The sequence below is a fragment of the Podarcis pityusensis genome (assembly GCF_964106645.2).
Source record: "Podarcis pityusensis genome assembly, chromosome: 6".
NCBI lineage: Eukaryota > Metazoa > Chordata > Lepidosauria > Squamata > Lacertidae > Podarcis > Podarcis pityusensis.
In genome coordinates this window covers 10,142,132-10,161,892 of record NC_138030.1, presented here as the reverse complement: position 1 = coordinate 10,161,892, position 19,761 = coordinate 10,142,132, and the positions used below count along the sequence as shown (strand labels likewise).

The 19,761-nt window shown below is 47.4% G+C and overlaps 1 protein-coding gene across 4 annotated transcripts in view; it reads right to left on the bottom strand.

Moving 5' to 3' along the window:
- LAMA5 (laminin subunit alpha 5) overlaps positions 1–19,761 on the bottom strand; it is a 230,839-nt gene that overhangs the window by 9,095 nt on the left and 201,983 nt on the right. For all 4 annotated transcript variants that reach the window (XM_081010969.1, XM_081010970.1, XM_081010967.1 and 1 more), the window contains 16 exons: positions 19,489–19,631; positions 18,119–18,304; positions 17,635–17,771; positions 17,208–17,361; positions 14,876–15,009; positions 13,224–13,386; positions 12,466–12,597; positions 10,849–11,000; positions 9,672–9,804; positions 9,188–9,328; positions 7,766–7,896; positions 7,488–7,655; positions 4,922–5,054; positions 3,449–3,588; positions 2,345–2,534; positions 133–285 (listed from right to left, as the gene is read on the bottom strand). In XM_081010969.1, coding sequence (XP_080867095.1) covers positions 133–285; positions 2,345–2,534; positions 3,449–3,588; positions 4,922–5,054; positions 7,488–7,655; positions 7,766–7,896; positions 9,188–9,328; positions 9,672–9,804; positions 10,849–11,000; positions 12,466–12,597; positions 13,224–13,386; positions 14,876–15,009; positions 17,208–17,361; positions 17,635–17,771; positions 18,119–18,304; positions 19,489–19,631 — 2,390 coding nt within the window. The remainder of the gene's footprint in view (positions 1–132; positions 286–2,344; positions 2,535–3,448; positions 3,589–4,921; positions 5,055–7,487; positions 7,656–7,765; positions 7,897–9,187; positions 9,329–9,671; positions 9,805–10,848; positions 11,001–12,465; positions 12,598–13,223; positions 13,387–14,875; positions 15,010–17,207; positions 17,362–17,634; positions 17,772–18,118; positions 18,305–19,488; positions 19,632–19,761) is intronic.

The following is a 19,761-nucleotide window of genomic DNA, read 5'->3' as shown; positions in this document are numbered from 1 at the left end:
AAGGTCAGAGGCACGGTATGTGCTTTGCATGTAGACAATCTGTCCACAAGATGCTGGAGAGCCGTTTCCAGGAGAGACAATAAATGGGCAAACAGTTTGACGTTCTATGAGTCGGCTTCCTGGGATCCTTACTGGTATATGCGCTTTCGCTTTCTCCACAGGGGCCCCTCCAACGTAAAAAGGACCAGGGATCCAGAAGTCTCCAGCAACAGGCAGGGACTTCTCCTGGGCTCTCAATCCATTGATGATGAGCTGGACTCTGCTTCTGTCTCTGCTGTAGAAGACCTGACAAATGCAAGAGGCGCACATCAGAGCTGCTTGGTTCTTGGCACTTTTACCAGTCTATGACACTCAAGAGCTTGTTTAATGCCAGGGGGGAGGGGGTTAAACCTGTGGCCCCTCAAGTGCAGATGGACTGCAACCAACCTTCATCTCTGGCCATTGGCCATGCTGGTTGGGGCTGACGTGAGTTGGAATCGGGACAAAATCTGAAAGGCCATCTTTGATTTAACGTGATATGATCTTGGCAAGGTCACTTTGGGTATCTGCGCTAAGCATGTGCAGTCCTACAACAAACCTTTTACTGTAATCCCCTTTTTTACAGAGGGGAAATGGAGGCCAAGAAACGACGAGTTTCCCCCAGGTTCATCTGCAAGTCCCAAGCACAGGGAAAAATAAATATGGATTGTCTAAGGTCTGAGTCCATTCAGCACTTCATTCAACTGGGGCTACAGTGATTTATATTTACTAGCAAGCTTTTATTGAAACAACAACAAAAAAAATCCTTCCAGTAGCAAGCACCTTAGAGACCAACAAAGTTTGTTATTGGTATGAGCTTTCGTGTGCATGCACACTTCTTCAGATACCACAAAAGCTCATACCAAGAACAAACTTTGTTGGTCTCTAAGGTGCTACTGGAAGGAATTTTTTTATTTTGTTTCAACTACGGCAGACCAACATGGCTACCTACCTGTAATTAAGCTTTTATTGCTACAGTTTTTCAGAGATGGCCTTTGGCTGTCTTTATTTCCTCTTCCAGCTTTACATCTACTCTTTCACCTGGCTCAAATAAGGCTTCTTGAGATTTCTATTCTACAGTCAGATAAGGCTCATTCCACAGGCAGTTGGCACTATTCACTCAGCTGCAGCCAGTTCTGACACTCTTATGAATGCAGCTGTTGGCATACTTGTAGCCTAAGTATGTGGGTTCACCCCCCCCCCATTCATGTATTTTTAGATTTCCACCAGGGAAAGAATCTCATTTGCAAAGTGGCCCTAAACTCCTCAGCAATCCCAGTTGCACAGCATCATTCTCAAGCTAACAGCATAGCACCCAGCCAAGTCCGCCAGGATTAGAGGATGTGGCTCTCACCAGGAGATTGGCAGCCATTGTTTCCTCAGACAAAGGACACTGCATTTTTGACTCATTATATTTGTGTAAATGTCAATTTGTGGAAATTCACAAAGTTCTATTGGGACGGTTTTTCTGGAATGAAACCAATCTAAACAAGTAAGGGCCGTATCCCAACTTTTACTCAGAGTTTCCCCACTGAAATTCATTGGCTGTGTTCTTTAATTTCAATGGGTCTACTCTGAGTAGGACTAGCATTGAACGCCACCCTTAAGTCACTAACTTTTACATTTCGTGTTTCTAAAAGCCTTATTCAAATGTTCATGAAGGGAGTAAATGCACTCCGAGGGGTGTGCTGAATCCATCAGACTGTCTACCCAATGCGTACATGCAATACATAAAAGTAAAGGTAAAGAAAGCTCTTCAGTTAAGTACAGTTGCGAATGACTCTGGGTTGCAGTGCTCATCTCGCTTTACAGGCCGAGGGAGCCGGCTTTTGTCCGCTTCTGCAGACAGTTTTTCCAGGTCATGTGGCCAGCATGACTAAGCCACTTCTGGCGAAGCTAGAGTTGCGCACGGAAACGCCATTTACCTTCCCACCGGAGCGGCACCTAGTTATCTACTTGCACTGCGTGCTTTCGAACTGCTAGGTTGGCAGGAGCTGGGACCGAACAATGGGAGCTCACCCCGTCACAGGGCCTTGAACTGCTGACCTTCTGATCAGCAAGTCCAAGCGGCGCAGTGGTTTAAACCACAGCGCCACCCACGTCCCTCATGCAGTACATAATGTCTCCTTGTTTTACGTTCTTCGTGGTCAAATGATCCCTACCGAATTATCTGACTGATGCTTAGTTCAATGAAAAAGTAGGCAACTGTGGGATAGGGATAGGAAGGATAATTTGGTGTACTTTCATATACATGGAAAGCACATTCAAAATGGCAGCCCCTGGCCCAGGCAAGGCAGTGTCTCCATCCCAGTCTGCCTCTCCTTACTGTGTGCCACCTTCCATCATGGTACTTTTCTTTGCTCCTGACTCTCAGTTTCCTTCCACTGATATCAGCCAAAAGCACAAAGCGGCCACTGGAGACAAAGAGCGAGAAGAAGGAGCCCAGAGATTCATTGGCCATGTAAAAGAGGAGGCCGTTGGATGAGTTCAGTCTGACCTCCATGGAGAAGTGAAACCTGCAGGAAGAGAAGGGTTGGATGCCATTAATGAGCACATTCTGCCCGCAGCTGCTGCCTCGCCTTCTCAACTCCCATTTCAGGAAGTGTCCTCTGGGGATCCATACGGTATCTTTATGACACTCTGGAGAAGGAGGCAACTGTTAAGAACACCTGGCTTCAGTAAGCTCCAGGTCATTCCAATGATTTCTTAACAAGAAAAGGGGATTTTTTGCCATCTTGGCTGCAGACTTTGCAAAGTGTTAATAGCTTTTCAGGTTGTAAGATCACTTACAACCAGAAACACACACACACACACACACACACACACACACACACACACAGGCTTTCTCATGTTTTAGTTTCTCAGAGAACACACTGCAGCCCGACACAAAAGTGATTTTGAGTCAGGGGATCCTAACCCAGAGTCCCTGTGATGACAGGATCCGTAAAGCCAGACACATTTCTCAGGTGTTTCAGTTTTCTGTTTTTATGTTGGAAAGTAGGGTAAAAAGGTAAAGGGACCCCTGACCATTAGGTCCAGTCGTGACCGACTCTGGGGTTGCGGCCCTTATCTCATTTTATTGGCCGAGGGAGCCGGCGTACAGCCTCCAGGTCATGTGGGCAGCATGACTAAACCGCTTCTGGCGAACCAGAGCAGTGCACGGAAATGCCGTTTACCTTCCCGCCGGAGCGGTTCCTATTTATCTACTTGCACTTTGACGTGCTTTCAAACTGCTAGGTTGGCAGGAGCAGGGACTGAGCAACGGGAGCTCACCCCGTCGCAGGGATTCGAACCACAGACCTTCTGATCAGCAAGTCCTAGGCTCTGTGGTTTAACCCACAGTGCCACCCGCGTCCCTAAAAGTAGGGTAGCACTTCTCAAATAGGAAGGGAACAGAAAGACTACTTGCTTTCCTCCCCCCACCCCTTACCTTTGGTGGAATGTTGCTGGAATGTCGTCAAATTCCAAGCGGCTCCCTGGGGACGCACCAAACTGGAAGGCATTCTTAAAGGCTTGGGGGTGTTTGGGTAAATGGCAGCTCATATCTCTCAGCATTGTCTTGCTTGGCACCTGCGGGGAAATAATTCAGAAATCATTCTCCATAAAGAAAACCACCTTAGCTTCAATGGGCTGAAAAGCAAGAGGACATGCGGCTTGCTCCTTAAGACTCTCACCTGGCTTCAAAACTCAAGGAGAAAATTAATCCTAATCTTACAAGTAGCAGGTGACATGAATGGCTATGATTCACAATACTGCCCCTGCCCCCAAATGGGTGGCACTGCAGAGGAGACAAAGTTAAATGCAGGGCTTTTTTTCCAGCCGGAACTCACCGGAACTCAGTTCCGGCACCTCTCAGGTGAGCACCATTGCCACTAAGGTAGGAGTTCATGGCGAATTCTGGCACCTCTTTTTCTAGAAAAATAGCTCACTTAGTGCATTCCAAAGGATGCATAAAGGCATAAGGTGTTTGAGGCAAGCATGTTTGTGTGTGTGCAAGCAGTGGTAGAGGTAAAGGTAAAGGTAAAGGGACCCCTGACCATTAGGTCCAGTCGTGGCCGACTGGGGTTGCAGTGCTCATCTCGCTTTATTGGCCGAGGGAGCCGGTGTACAGCTTCCGGGTCATGTGGCCAGCATGACTAAGCCGCTTCTGACGAACCAGAGCAGTGCACGGAAACGCAGTTTACCTTCCTGCCAGAGCAGTACCTATTTAACTACTTGCACTTTGACGTGCTTTCAAACTGCTAGGTTGGCAGGAGCAGGGACCGAGCAACGGGAGCTCACCCCGTCACGGGGATTCGAACCGTCGACCTTCTGATCGGCAAGTCCTAGGCTCTGTGGTTTAACCCACAGCGCCACCCGCGTCCCAGTGATAGAGGTAGCACGTGCAATTATGCCCACACATGAACTTTTGAATGCATTGGGGTGTGCTTATACTGTAAGCTGTTTCTGAAATTCTTGTAGGTGTTTCACAAAGTTTGGTGCTGCTCTCTTGAATCCCTCACCCTGAGCCAAACCTTGACTGAGGGTTGTCCAGGGGCTCTCATGTGTGAATGCAGTGCATGCTTGCCAGAGAGGGAAGGGCAGATGGAAAGAAGCTATCTTCCCAAGCAACACATTCTCGTATTGACTTCTTCTGTGGGTGGAACGGATGCACTTTTGTGAAACCAAAATAAGGGAAATCCATACACAGGAGTCATTGCTTGGGCAACGGGCCTAACAGGCAGTGGGGAAGAGCTGCTCTGAACATTTCCCTGGGTGCTTCTGACCATTTCAGAACAAAATGAAGCACAGGCTGCAGGCTGGACCTCTTGTCCCTGTCCCTATAGTTAACGGCTACTGCATCTGTAGATAAAGCCAAACTCTTTTAGGGAACGGAAAAGGCAGCTGCAAAAATTTCCATCACCTTCGGTTTCCACTTGCCCTTCTTCTCCGATGCCCTCATCTGCTGGGGCTGCCGATCCCTGGGGCAGTTCATGGTCACGTTGACGTTCTTGGTGCTCTGCTGCAGGTCCACGACCATCTGCGGGTCTGACTTCCTATTGCAGAAAGGGAAAGGAGCTCAGCAGCTGTTCAGCTAGGACCACAGCCAGATGGCAAGAAGCTGGCAGAGAGGCCTTTTTGACTATATTAGCCCATGCTGGAAGCAAAGCAACTCTTGGATCCTCGTTGATTAATTGTCCTTGTCATGTATGGACAACAACCAAATCCCACTTATTTCATTAACCCACAATATTGTATCCGCCTGCAGCTGATCTTCAAGAAGGACACTGCAGACTGCGCCTGCTCTGTTCTTGGCTGGCATCATCTTAGGTCTGCATCTTCGTTCTCATTCCAGACTCTTCCTGAACCCCAAATGTTATATTTAATTTTACTTTTGACAACAGCAACACAAACTGTGTGGAGGATCCAGGATCTGTGTATTTGCACAGTTAGGCCACACGAGGGAGAACAAGGCTCATGTCTTGGAGCAAGGAGTTTTACCCCATCAGAGACACGTGTGTGTGTGTGTGTGTGTGTGTGTGTGTGTGTGTGTTGCACTGCTGCCAATTCCCACATGATGAAGTGCAGCAATTCCTAAGCAGGTGCATGCTAAAGTATGGAACCTTCAATGTAGATGAATGGTGAAATCAGCAACACCCAAGTACAACCGTGGCATCAGTCCTGATCTGAAGAATTGTAACCAACAAGAAAACCCAACTTGCCATGGCTATTTAGTCCAAACAACTATCAATACTGTTGCTTTCAAAGAAAGTGATGCTTTATTTCAGCTTCCAGCTGAAATTCAAAGCCATCAAGATGTGTGACTTCAAAATGGAATGAATGAAGTAAAAATTGATTATAGAGCAGTAGTGTAACACAGAGGTGCACTTTAAGATGCCTGGATAGCAACGCTGGGCAAATCCTTGGACTAGCCAGCTATGGTTGGATGCTACTAGTGGCACTGCAAAGTGAACAAGAGGGCAGGCATTTGCCATTAATGAAGTTAATTAAGTTCTGCAATGAGGCTGAACTCCGTGACTCCTTTGGCATTCTTCCACAGGTTGGTGTGCAACAGGGGAATCTTAGATAAGTGCACAGAGGAAGCAAACTTTGGCTTACGCTTGATATAAACTTGCTATACTCATTAACAGCAGACACACTTATCCCTCAGGGTCTGAGGCGGAATAAATAATTTTTTTTTTTAGCTGTCCAGTAGCACCTTAAAGGTAAAGGTAAAGGGACCCCTGACCATTAGGTCCAGTCGTGACCGACTCTGGGGTTGCGGCACTCATCTCGCTTTATTGGCCGAGGGAGCTGGCGTACAGCTTCCGGGTCATGTGGCCAGCATGACTAAGCTGCTTCTGGCGAACCAGAGAAGCACACGGAAATGCCGTTTACCTTCCCGCTGGAGCAGTACCTATTTATCTACTTGCACTTTGACGTGCTTTCGAACTGCTAGGTTGGCAGGAGCAGGGACTGAGCAATGGGAGCTCACCCCATCACGGGGATTCGAACCGCCGACCTTCTGATCGGCAAGTCCTAGGCTCTGTGGTTTAACCCACAGCGCCACCCGCGACCAACTAAGTTGATCTCTAAGGTGCTACTGGACATTTTTAAAATTTATTTATTTTGACTGCATCAGACCAACACGGCTACCTACCTGGGTCTGAGAGGGGAAAGAGTTCTAGAGGTGCGCTGATGCATAGCTAGGCACCTCATCTATTTGCCAGCTGCCAACAAGAGCATGCGCCCGCATTTGGTCATTCATTAGCCCTGGGGAGGCAAAAGCCCCCTTTCCAACTGGAACTGTCCCACTGGTAACCTAATAAACAGCTGTTTCCTCTCTTAAGAACAGCTTCCTGCACCTCGGTTTTGAACGGAACCTCATTGGCACTTCAGCCCAAATATAATGTGGACTTTGGATACCCTGTCCCGATTGGCTCATGGTGGTCACCTTTGCTCCCTACGATTACCCAATCAAACTGTGGTGGGGAACTTGCATTGTCATATCTTCTGGTTGCTTAATCTTTTGCCTTTACCTAGCCTCAGTCTCAATCTACTGCTTTTGCCCAAAGTAATCCTCCCCAGCCCACTTAGGTATCAGAGAATTTTAACTGTTTCCAAGAGACCACATTATTCATTCTTTGCAGGCAGTTTCTTCACTCAGACTGCTCTTTTCAATCTTCGCAGGGCTTTCATGAGGGCAGATTAATTAGTTCCTGGCCATGCCTCTCTCACCCTAGCCTCTTTCCCATGTTTGCTGTTTCGTTCAGGTTATCCAGAAGCCTCGAGAGAATGCAAACCCACATTTTCTCCCTTGATGGCCATGGGGGCAGATGCATCCCCACCCTTGCCACTGTGCTTCCTGCCCAACCCTTTATTGCAAGATGTCAGTGCAGGCGGTGGAGCCCCACTTCCCACACCATGACTGCCAATCACTCCTCCTGGGGAACCACTCTTTCTGGGTATGAGAGGAACACAAGACTCACCTCCTGACAAAGACGTTCCCAATGCACCCTGTGAGGTTGCTGATTTCGCCGGCTTCAGGCATGCCTCCTAGCTGAAAGATGGCCAGCTCATCTTGCCGCTTCTGCCTCCTGTGGCGATCAGACCGTGGTTGGGTTCCCTGAAGCTGATCGTCAACGTAAAGCCGGACTCTGGAATGGAAACACATTTTGTTTTAAGGAGATATGATTCATTTGTGCCAGGGGGTGCAGGATGCCGTGAACCAACATGCAGTAGAAAAGGGTGGCTCTGAAAGGTATACCCTGCGGAGTCACTGTAGATAGCGACATAGTGGCTTGTGTCATCTGCATATGCGTTCTTGGTGGTGAGCTCTGTAGAGAGGACGCTAACAGCCACTCTGCCATTCTGCAAGGAAACCTGGCAGGTACCCTCCTAGAAAGACAAAGAGGAGAATAACTTGTGTGCGTCACAGACCCTCAGCAAACTCATGAGCAATTTCACCATATCAAGGGTAAAATGAGGTTCCAGGTGCAGCAACGTGTTTTCCGTTCCAGAGCATACAGAACACAAGGCACAGAAATTACAGTATTTTTCGCTCTATAAGACGCACCTGACCATAAGACGCACCTAGTTTTTAGAGGAGGAAAACAAGAAAAAATATATATTCTGAATGAAACAGTGGGTGTATGATTATTGTGGTTCATGCTGTGGCCACAGACATGTGATCTGATGGTGAATTTGGGGTGACCCAATGCAAAAATCCTGAGGATCCATGTGGATCCGTGCTTTGTAACCACATTTTTGCACCATTGCAGCCCCAGGAAACAGCGAATGTGTGATTTTTTTTTTTGGTGCAGGCTGTAGCCATGGACATGCTATGTCATCTGATGGTGAATTTGGGGTGACCCAATGTAAAAACCCTGAGGATCCATGGGCTTTTACCTCCCCCCTTCCATATCTCTCTTCCGATCCCACCGATCAGCTGTTTCCTTTCAACACTCCCTTCCCTCTTGTTTGCCTTAGTGTAGTGTCTTTTCCTTAGCTGGAGCAGTTATTTGCTCCTCCTTTTCTTCTAATTTCTCCCCTTATTGCTTTAGTCTTTCTCCCCCCCCCCTTTGCAAGTTTGCTGTCTTTACCTCCCCCCTCCCAGGCAGCCTCCTTTCTCTCTAGCATCCCTTATCTCTCTCCCTGATTGGCAAACGGTCAGTGGCTTTGTTTCAACACCCACTTCCCTCTTTCAAAAAAAGAAAAAGAAAAAAAAAGCATGATCTGCTTTTTGCCCCTGGGCAATTCAGCTCCAGTGACCACACATTCGCTCCATAAGACGCACAGACATTTCCCCTTACTTTTTAGGAAGAAAAAAAGTGTGTTTTATGGAGCGAAAAATACGGTAACACTTTTCTCACAACAGACAAAGCCTGAAGAAGATCCAGCCAGAGCTTTGAGATGGGGAACTGAGTAAGAAATAGAAAGTGTTCCTCCCTTGGGAATACAGGTGGCAGTCAAGCTTTCAGAGGTCACCTGTTGTGCCAAGAAGACACAAATCGTGGAGCATCTAACAAAGGGAAAGAATAGGGTGTGTATCTTCCACAAGACTTAAGTGTTCTCTTAACACTGGTTCTCAGTGGGAGGAAGGAAGTGCTAGGAACGATTCGTGCCCATCAGCCACTTAGGAGAGTTGATGGGTGCTATAGTGGGACATCAGCCAAGAGGAAGGGCTTACCTCTGTCGCATGGTGGAACATCAAGCCACGGCTTTGGGTGGTGCGGAAGCTGAAACCAGTGTAGAAATCTTGCAAAGAGGGCACATCCTGCAGCGACATTGTCAAGAAGCCGTGGCCGTGAAGTTTAACCGAGCGAGCCACCTGCAAAGGGGACAGAGTGATTGCAATACCGATAGAACCCATGCAGCAATGAGACTTGCCCCTGAGTAGACATACATCTGGGGAAGTCCCTTCCAATGTATCTGACAGAAGCACTCTTCCATTCCCAGCCCTGCTTGTGAGCTTCCCAGGGACATAGGGCTGAGCACGGCCGAATGTCTGATTTATTTTCATGTCTGAGTTGCTTCCCACCCCCAAAATGATAAGCAATTAAAAAAACGTATGTAAAAACAATTTTGAATCTCAGGCAGGTGTGGACCTCCACTTAAAATGGTGCAATTCTTTTGGTCTGGCACAGCAAACAGGCCGAACACGTCCTACTCACCAGGAGGTCTGAGGTACAGCCGTAACTCACTCCCGTGGTGTTCATACGTTTTAAGTCAACGTATTTTCCAAGAGCCTTCAATCCTTTCATGCAGCCTCGGATGGATCCGCCTTTGGGGAATATTTTCTTCAGGCTGAAAAAAAAGTCATACTGAAAAAGTGGGGTGGAGCGGGAAGCGGTTTTGGCTCTCTGAGAGCTTGTATGGGATTCCATACAAGATGTCTGATGGCAGAGAGAGTTAAAGGAGGCGGAGGAGGCAGCAAATAAAGCTGCTAAACCCAAGAATTGCAAGCAACCAAGTCCGACTTACAACAGACCCACTGAAATCAATGGACCCAATTTAGTTCTGTCCTTCAGTTTCAGTGTGTCTACTGTTAGCATGGCAAGCACAACCCAAGCTCCTCTTTACCCAAACCTCACAGCTGCGATAATGGACCTGGAGAAAACTGCAATATCAGATGCTGAACCCCAAAACAGGGTCTGTGGTTTTTGTTTTTTTAAGCTGGTGTAAAACCGTATCCCTGCCTCCCATAAGCACTTTGTAAAACCAAACGGCCTATGAGGGATTGTAAAACGTGGTCTCTGCAATGCTGTACACGAAGACATCATTTCTGATCAGGGCTATCAAGTTGTTGTTGTTTTTTGGGGGGGGGGAACACCCACGATTCAGCATCAGTACATTTGTGCTGAGCATGAAAGTGTGGCCCTCGTAAGGAAACACGATGACAAATACAGAAGAGAGGGAACGTAAGCCTACCCTGGGTGCCAAATATTAATATTAATATTAATATTAATATTAATATTAATATTAATATTAATAGTAATAGTAATATTAATTTATTTATACCCCGCCCATCTGGCTGGGCCTCCCCAGCCACTCTGGGCAGCTTCCAACAAAATATTAAAATACAGTAATGCATCAAACATTAAAAGCTTCCCTAAACAGGGCTACCTTCAGATGTCTTCTAAATGTTAGGTAGTCTTTGACATCTGGTAGGAGGGCGTTCCACAGGGTGGGCGCCACTACCTAGAAGGCCCTCTGCCTGGTTCCCTGTAGCTTTGCTTCTCGCAGTGACGGAACCGCCAGAAGGCCCTCGGCGCTGGACCTCAGTGCCAGGGCAGAATGATGGGGGTGGAGACGCTCCTTCAGGTATACTGAATGATACAAAAGCCTTACCTTTCGGGCAGAATGGAGGTGGGTGCACCACCCAGGAAGTAGGAAGTGGCACTCTGCAACTTGTTCTCCTGCTCCACATTGAAGACGGTAGACTGCTCCAGGCGTACCAGAACGCGATCCTTGGAACCCATTTTGTGGAGGAATATTTGGATCTGGGATCGGACAAAAAAAAACACAACCCAAACCAAACAAGCATGGATAATGTCCGCTGTAACTAGGGTCCACTTGTCTCCAAAAAAGTTGGAAGGCAAGCGTCAAGGTGACCTAAGGCAAGATTTCTGTGGCACAGTGACTGATGGGAGCCTGACCCCTGTGTCCAACAGGTAACATCCCTACTCAGAGATCTGCACTGGCCATCGATTTGTGATCTGGACAGGTTCAACATGATAGTAAACAAAGCCCTTAAGAGCTTGGGGCCAGTTTACCAGAAGGAATGCCTCCCCTCCGTGGTAATAATAATAATAATAATAATAATAATAATAATAATAATAATTTATTATTTACTGTATTTTTTGCTCTTTAAGACTCACTTTTTCCCTCCTAAAAAGTAAGGGGAAATGTTTGTGCGTTTTATGGAGTGAATGCAGGCTGCGCAGCTATCCCAGAAGCCAGAACAGCAAGAGGGATTGCTGCTTTCACTGTGCAGCGATCCCTCTTGCTGTTCTGGCTTCTGAGATTCAGAATATTTTTTTTCTTGTTCTCCTCCTCCCATAACTAGGTGCATCTTGTGGTCTGGTGCGTCTTATAGAGCGAAAAATACGGTGTACCCTGCCCATCTGGCTGGGCTTCCCCAGCCACTCTGGGTGGCTTCCAACAAAATATTAAAATACAGCAATGCATCAAACATTAAAAGCTTCCCTAAGCACTCACTTGGCTGCTTAGATATGTAGGACTGGCTGCTGCAAGTGACACACAATGCTCCTTCTGCTTTTGTATGAAATGGATCCTTTGGTGTGGCTAAACCCATCTTTGGAACTTGCTGCCCCGTTTATTTCAGGAAGGTGCCTTTACTCTACTGTTTTCGTCACCAGCTAAAAGCCTTTTTGTTTCACCTAGCCTACCGAGGCATGTTATTTTAGCATTTTAACTAAAAGTATGGGTTGCGGGTGGTTCTTTTTTATATATAAAAAAACCTGATTAAGTTCTATTTTAAATTTTCACGTCGTTCACTTTTAGTGTAACATTTTAGATTTTTTCAGTAAACTGCTCAGGCACCTCTTTTTTGTTCTAATAAGCAATACAGAAGTTGAAACATTGTCCTCAAGCAAGTTTCCCGAGCCAAGAGGATGAGCCAGCACTGCATATTCCTCTCCATTATATTCCCAAAGGTGTCCTCCAGGGAACTCTAGCCAACAAGGTGCCCGGTCAAGAATCAGAATAGTTTTGAAGACCAGGCTCTTGGTGGCTGGTGGGAATAGCCCACAACCATTCTACGATGACGCAAATAAGTGACTGCGTGGAAAATGCAAAAAGCCCAGTCCCTAAACCACAAAGGCAGTGAGGGAGCTGGCACTTTATGGTGTGGCTTTCTGCCCCCTGCCCTGGGACCCTCTGTGAAAGGGCGTGTGAGACCCTCCCCTAGCCCAATCCAAGTACGGAGGTCTCTTCCCGCCTTACCACTTTATCTGTATTGCTGCTGGCTACCAGTGCAGCAGGTTCCTTGGAGGCTTGGGCCACCTTAAGGCCTCCGTCAAAGTCATAGTAGAGCACCAGCTTCCCTTCTTGAACAGCCAAGCAGATCAGCTGTCTCTGTGGAGGAAAAGCGAGAAGAACCTTTCAGTCTATCGATCCTGAATGTTGCCTTCACCTTGCACATGGTCAGCGTTCTTGCCCTGGAAAGAGGAGGTGGTCTCCAGGTCGTTGGAAGAGGGAAATAAAATTTTTAAAAAGCAAGGAAAGAGGAACAAGATCCAAGCACAGTGTACCCCTGGGGCAAAGTTTCCCAAACTTGGGTTTTTGGACTACAACTCCCATCATCCTTAGCTAGGTTAAGGATGGTGGGAATTGTGGTCCAAAAACACAGCTGGGGACCAAGTGTGGGAAACTCTGTCCTAAGGTTTCAGCTGCAGTTTCACCCTCAGGAATGTCCAAGTAAATTAACCATGACACTAAGTAAGCTATAGAACAAAACCCCATCTAAACTGGGGACTCGGCTATGGCGCAATGATATCAAGAGGTGACCAGTGCAGAGAGGATGCCCATTCTGCTCCCTGATGCTTCCTCTGAGCCAGGTCATGTGCAATTATTCCTACACCCCCCCCCCAATACCCACTTCCCCCTCCACTTACATCTAACACCACTCACAACCCGAACAGGACTTTCAGCTGGGAAGCCCCACCCTCACAGTATGGTCGACAATTCAAAGCAACGCTTGCCTGAAATTTCAGGAAGAAAAGGATCCCGTTGTGCGACACCAGCCGCATTTCTTGTTCAAAGCGCTTGAAGGAGCCGCTCTGGCCCTCAAATGTGATCTCTGCATAACCGGTGCCGTCGAAATAGGAGCCGTCGGTCAGCCAGGGGTCCCCTGTCGATTTAGACCTAAAAGAACGGAGAAGTAAAAAAGCTGACAAGAAGAATGCCCAGTCTTTTCTTTTAATTAACATATTTATTTATACTTATTCATAGATCTACAAGAATGCACACCCATTGCAAAATATATTTTTATCATATACTAAGATAATAGGGATGCAGGTGGCGCTGTGGGTTAAACCACAGAGCCTAGGACTTGCCGATCAGAAGGTTTGAAACCCCATGACAGGGTGAGCTCCCGTTGCTCGGTCCCTGCTCCTGCCAACTTAGCAGTTCGAAAGCACATCAAAGTGCAAGTAGATAAATAGGTACCACTCCAGCGGGAAGGTAAACAGTGTTTCCGTGCGCTGCTCTGGTTCGCCAGAAGCAGCTTAGTCATGCTGGCCACATGACCCAGAAGCTGTACGCCGGCTCCCTCAGCCAATAAAGCGAGATGAGCGCCGCAACCCCAGAGTCGGTCACGACTGGACCTAATGGTCAGGAATCCCTTTACCTTAACGTAAGGCAGCTACTTAGTCTAAAGAAGAACAAAGAAAGAAGACAAGAAACGGAGAAAGGGAGAGAAAGGGGAAAGAGAGGGGAAACTACAGAAAGAAATAACAATAAAAAGACTTCCAGCTTTCTCTTCTGCAGCTACATATAATATTCATTCCTTAAAATCCAACCATTCTATCTTCCATAAACCAGTATTGTTTTCAACCTTCAAATCCTGATATTGGGAGTTATTTTCTCTTTCACACAAAAAGTCCCCAAGTCCATGGCAAATCTATGCAAGTGGGCTCTAGAGACACAGAAGTCACGCTGCTCCTTTTTTTCTTTTTTTAAAAAAGAAATTCTAAGCCTCAAAAATGGGGAAACAAGTTTTTGAAAGGAAAGACTGTAGTTTCTGCTTTCAGGAGTGTCTCATACTGTGGAGAGGTAAAGACCTGGAAATCAGCAGAAAGTTGCCTATTGCTAGAGCCCGGCAGCTCTTTGCAACAGCTGGCAAACTGCGATTACGCTGAACACCCCTCTGAGTAAGAATGAATAAAACGCCAGGGCACGACATGTAAGCAGCACAGTTCAAGAAAGCACAGGTTCCGTATGAAACAATCAAATAATCTAAGATCTCTGTGGGATCATGAAAATCTCAGACTTACAAAAACTTATTTTTAAAAGTAAGTTTTCTGGCCGTAGGAGCTGAGGGTGTGTAGATAGATTCTGCTAAAGGCTTTTTACTTGCTTGCCTGTTTACTTGAAAGGTGCAGCCGAAGCTTGTGCCTGAGTTCAGCAAACTGCTGGCATCTCTCAAGCAAATGAAGCGACATATCTTTAGGCTTTGTGGAAAGAGCAGGAGGTCTGAGTGGAGCATCCCTGCCTCTGCTCTCTCCTTGCCTAAAGCCTCCGAAACGTCTTCTGCAAACCCTACCTCATTCCTCCCCTCGCACTGACCCAGCAAGCCACCGTCAAAGCAAAGAGGAGCGTGGGCTTGATGTCCCTTGCTGTGGGCTCAGCTCACCTTGTGCACGGCCTCTGGGCGGCAGTGTCCAAGTGGAAGGTGCGCTGGAAGTTGTACAGGCTGACGACTTCTTCGTTGAGAGAATCCATCTCTATGCAGCCTTTGTAGTTAGGGTAGCGCAGGGGTGCTGGAGGCTGTGGGTAAGAGAGGAAGCGTCCAGGGTCACAGCCGGGATGGGCGCGACTCTTCTATTTCAATTTGGTGGGCTAGGCCAGCAGCCTCACCCAACCCCCTCTGGTACCTGGGTATTCCAGTTGCTCCTTGGCTGCCTCCATCTCTACATGGACTCGCTTCCCGTTTAAGATGCCTAAACCCTTTGCGATTCTGCAGTCCCAGCCTCCTCTTCCCACCCATAGGACTGTCTGCTGCGCCAGGCTTCCCATCTGCATTTTTGCTAATGAACCTACAAAACCTGATCTTCATCCCAGGAGTAGATCCATCAGTAAGCATGCTGACTGGCCAGGCTTCTGCTACCAGTTACCATCAATGATGAGGTTGCTTGGGGGTTGTTATTATTACTTATATCCCACTGTGATAGGAATTTTGAGGTATTAGATATATGGCAATGTTCATAAGCGTACCAACCAAGCACATACATAGATCAGCACAGGAAGACCGACCTGGAACCATTTTGATTCCTAAACTGAGCGAATGTTTTCTCTGCAAGGTCAAAGTGGGAAATATCCCCATTGTCTCTTTCCTCACAAATCCTGTCTTAAGGGAACATTTAAGATATGGCTAGGGTGTGAGCCTGTGACATGGCCCAGGAACTAAGTATTTATCATTACAAAAGACTAGCCAGGCTCCCCAGGAAATCCAATCAAGTAACCTGCCAGGCAGGAGATAAACAACGACAGGAGAAAAACAACATTCAAAATTTCTGTTTTAGACCGCCTTTTTTGTGATGTAGGTATGATGTATCTGAGGGGTGGTCTTAGGTTACACCCCTTCTGTGATGTATGTATGATGTTTCTGAGGGGTGGTCTTGATCTACAGGGTGGCAATTTCAAAAGTCTTTATAAGGCCTTGCGCGCCATTTTTCTGTGTTCCTCCTCCTCTCCTGCGGGTGAGGGGAGGATCCTGTTGCAACAGATCAATAAAGATCAAGCTTACTAGCTGCTTTGCTTCTCAATATTCTCTGGTTGGCCTCTGTTATTCTCTCCTACCAATAGGGAACCCACGTAAGGACTCTATATGGGCTCTTGGATACCCCATAAGGGAAAAGGGCAATTTTTGTTTACACCACACCTTCCCTTCCAAAGGAGCACAGCACAGCAAACACATCAGCCATAGAGTTGCAGAGTTGGGAGGGACCCTGAGAGTCATCTAGCCTAACCCTTTGCAGTATAGGAATCTGTGAGGATACCCAGAGCTTACAGGGTTAACAGCTCACGGGAAATGACGTCCTGTCACTGGGGGGGGGGGGTGTTCACATCTTTGTTATGCGAACGTTTTTACTTTCTGTTTTGGCTGCGACAGGAGAAGCATCATGTCTTCGCTCTCTCCTCGCTGAATTGTTTGTTTTGCTGCTGCACAATACAGCTTCGTAGAATAGAAGCTGTTGTACGAGAGTTTTACTGCATGGCTGAGATTCCTTCCACACAGGCACACCGCTGTGCGAGATACTCTGCTGAAGCCGGGAGAAGCAGGTTGGCACAGTGGAAGCAGACGGGATGCCACAACAGTCCCGCTGTTCACAGCCTTGACGAACTCTCAACGAAACAGAATTACAACTAAAGAATCCCTGGCAGGTGGCCATTCAACACCTGTTTAAAACCCCCAAACAAAGGAGGTCTTAAAACATTTTTTTAAGCATTATACAAACAGTTAAAAGCATTCTCTCAGGCATTGCTTTCAGGCTGCTAGAAACAGTATCTTACAGCCATCGTATGCAACCCCTCAAGATTTATTAATAACACGTGCCAAGCTGACTGTGTTATTAGCTGAAATATGAATTTATCTGGGAAGCGAGCCATACATTGTAGGGGGGAGTCTTTGCATCATTTAATCATTCTGTGCTGGAAATTAGGGGTATTTCATGCTTTCTATCAGGAAAATGTTAACTTTCCCATTTGAGTAAAAGGCAACAGAGGGTTCCCTGTGGAGTGTTGCACACATTTAAAACAGGTGTTTTGAAATACACCTGGCTATGTGCTTAGTATTGCTCAGAGAAGGTCCCTGCTGAAAATGCCATGTGCAACAGTAAAGGCTTGCCTGACCCAAACCACAAATGGCTGCTACTGGTGTTGGTGATCTGGTGTTACAATAACAGCAGAAAGAGCATCACCACTCCATGCCCCCCTCCACTACTAGCCTGGCCAGCCCATCTCACCGTGAAGCTGGAGGGGTAGCCACCCACGTACAAGACCACGTTGTGGGGCTTGAAGTTGAACAGTCCCTGCTCTCCTTTGGCAACGCTGTCGCCTTTTGTCTCGTGCAACGTTTGCTTCTCCACCGTCACAGACATGTGCCCGTACTGCAAAATCCTGCAAGGAAGGATGGAAGGAGATAGGCTGAACAATGCAAAGAGCAGAGGCTAAATAAAACAGGCACAAAGGACACTTGTCAGGCCTCCCAGGGGAACAGCTCTGAATCCTAAACGTCAGAGCAATGTCTTTTATTTCCCAAACAGAAATGATTGGCGCATGTCTTCTTACCCAACAAGCAATGTCCCACATTCTAAACAAAGAAATAGTATTAGAATGTTCTCTCTTTCTCTCTCCCACACATTCTTTTCTCCCACCTCCTCCCTTCCATACCTGTTGATGCTGACTGCTGCAAATTGCTCTCCAATTTCTTCGTCAACAGATAAATGTGTTGGTTCCTCATCCCCCAGTCTGTAGACCCATTGCACCTTGCGGTCTTTCAGGATGACGCCCATGTAGTCACCAGTGCCCTGGATATGCACAGTACAAGCACAAGTCACCAGGAATGCTTGACATCTCATTGCCAAGGCCATCCCTTGGGCAACTCTCTTGGCGCTGGTTACGGACTGCGAAGCTAGCTTTGGATGTACAAACTCAAGAGTTTGCACAGCTTGCTGCTCACCTTAATCATGTCAACCTACTTGGTATCGCATACCTGACGTGGCTCTGTGCCAAAAAATGGCTTTTTATCTGCATGTAGCACAGACACACTGTTATCAAGCAGTGACGTCAGCATGCAAAGATGTTGTGCAGTTGCTCTCCCCACCCCCAATGCCATGCTTCTCATATTCTCTCTCATAGAAGCAAATGTACTTACATTCCTGTGCCCCAGGTACAACACAAAGCGCCCCGGGTCATCTCCATTTTGACGCCTCTGCCTCGGTTTGGGCTCTGGGTTCTGGATGTAGAATTTGAGGGAAGTGTAGGCAGCCAAATCCTGAAGGTTGCTGGGAGTCCGGATCTGCACACCTGAAGTTCCATTGAACTTCACTGGGACTTTGATCTAGAAGCCAAGAAATCAAACCAACAGAGGCTGACATTGTCTCCGAGGAAGGGATCTGAAAGGTAGAATCTGTTGCACTTGAAATATTCAGCTAAGTTTCACTCAGAGGAGACCCACTGAAATTAATGAACATGATGACTCAGTAAGGCCCATTCAGGCCCAAACGTAAGGTCTACTATTGATGAAAACTTCCATTGACTACAACTCCTATCTCCGTCTTTAAAAACCTTCCTTGCATAAACTTCTTGCGCTGAATGCCTGGCCATCCTGATAGGTTCAAAGCTTCTCCTGGTGGTTGGAATAAAAACTGTTTGGGGAAGGGATAGGTCAGTTGGCAGAGCATGAGACACTTAAGCTGAGGTTCAAGCCCCACATTGGGTGAAAGATTCCTGCACTGCAGGAGATTCACCAAATGAGCCTTGTGGTCCCTGCCAATTCTTTAAGTCAAATCCTTCACTGGCCCTGCAAAGAGCTGTTCTCTCATTTCTGGCTGAATGTTTTAAAATATCCAAGGACTGTTACAAGACACAAATGGGGAAACCCATGGCCCTCCAGATGACATTGGGCTCCAACTCTCCCATCAGACCCCATCAAAAACATGGCCAATGGTCAGAGCTGATGGCAGCCACAGACTGCCAAACCCAGAGGGCCACAAGCTTCCTATTCCTGGCCAGTGAACCTACTTGGGCGCAAGGCAACATCTAAGCCAAGGTGGAACCTTCTCTCATGGGTTTCTGGAACAAGGTAGGTAAAGGTAAAGTGACCCCTGACCATTAGGTCCAGTCGTGGCTGACTCTGGGGTTGCGGTGCTCATCTCGCTTTACTGGCCAAGGGAGCCGGCATACAGCTTCCGGGTATGTGGCCAGCATGACTAAGCCGCTTCTGGCGAACCAGAGCAGCGCACAGAAACGCTGTTTACCTTCCCGCCGGAGCGGTACCTATTTATCTACTTGCACTTTGACGTGCTTTCAAACTGCTAGGTTGGCAGGAGCAGGGACCGAGCAACGGGAGCTCAACCTGTCGCGGGGATTTGAACCGCCGACCTTCTGATCGGCAAGTCCTAGGCTCTGTGGTTTAACCCACAGTGCCACCCGCATCCTCTATAAGGTAGAGGTCTGCTTTTGAGCCCTGGAGTAGAAGCAAAGAGACTTATCGGCTGTCTCTCTGACTCTCTGTGTCTGTACCTTACTGACGGCATTCCGGGCCAGCGAGATCAGCTGGCGCACCCGCAGGATGTTGTCTGAAACAGTTGCGTTGTGGCTCCTTCTGTTTTCCAGACTGCTCAGCTTTCCCAGGAGCAATGGGAGGGTGCTCTCAAGGCTTGAGACTGGAAGGCAGGAAAGAAAACAAACTCAATGGGACAGCATGAGCTAGAGAACAGGCACAGGACCGACGGCTGAGAGTAGAAAGGGAGTTCAAAGAAGGAGTAGACACATTTCTGGGAAGCAGGATATCGA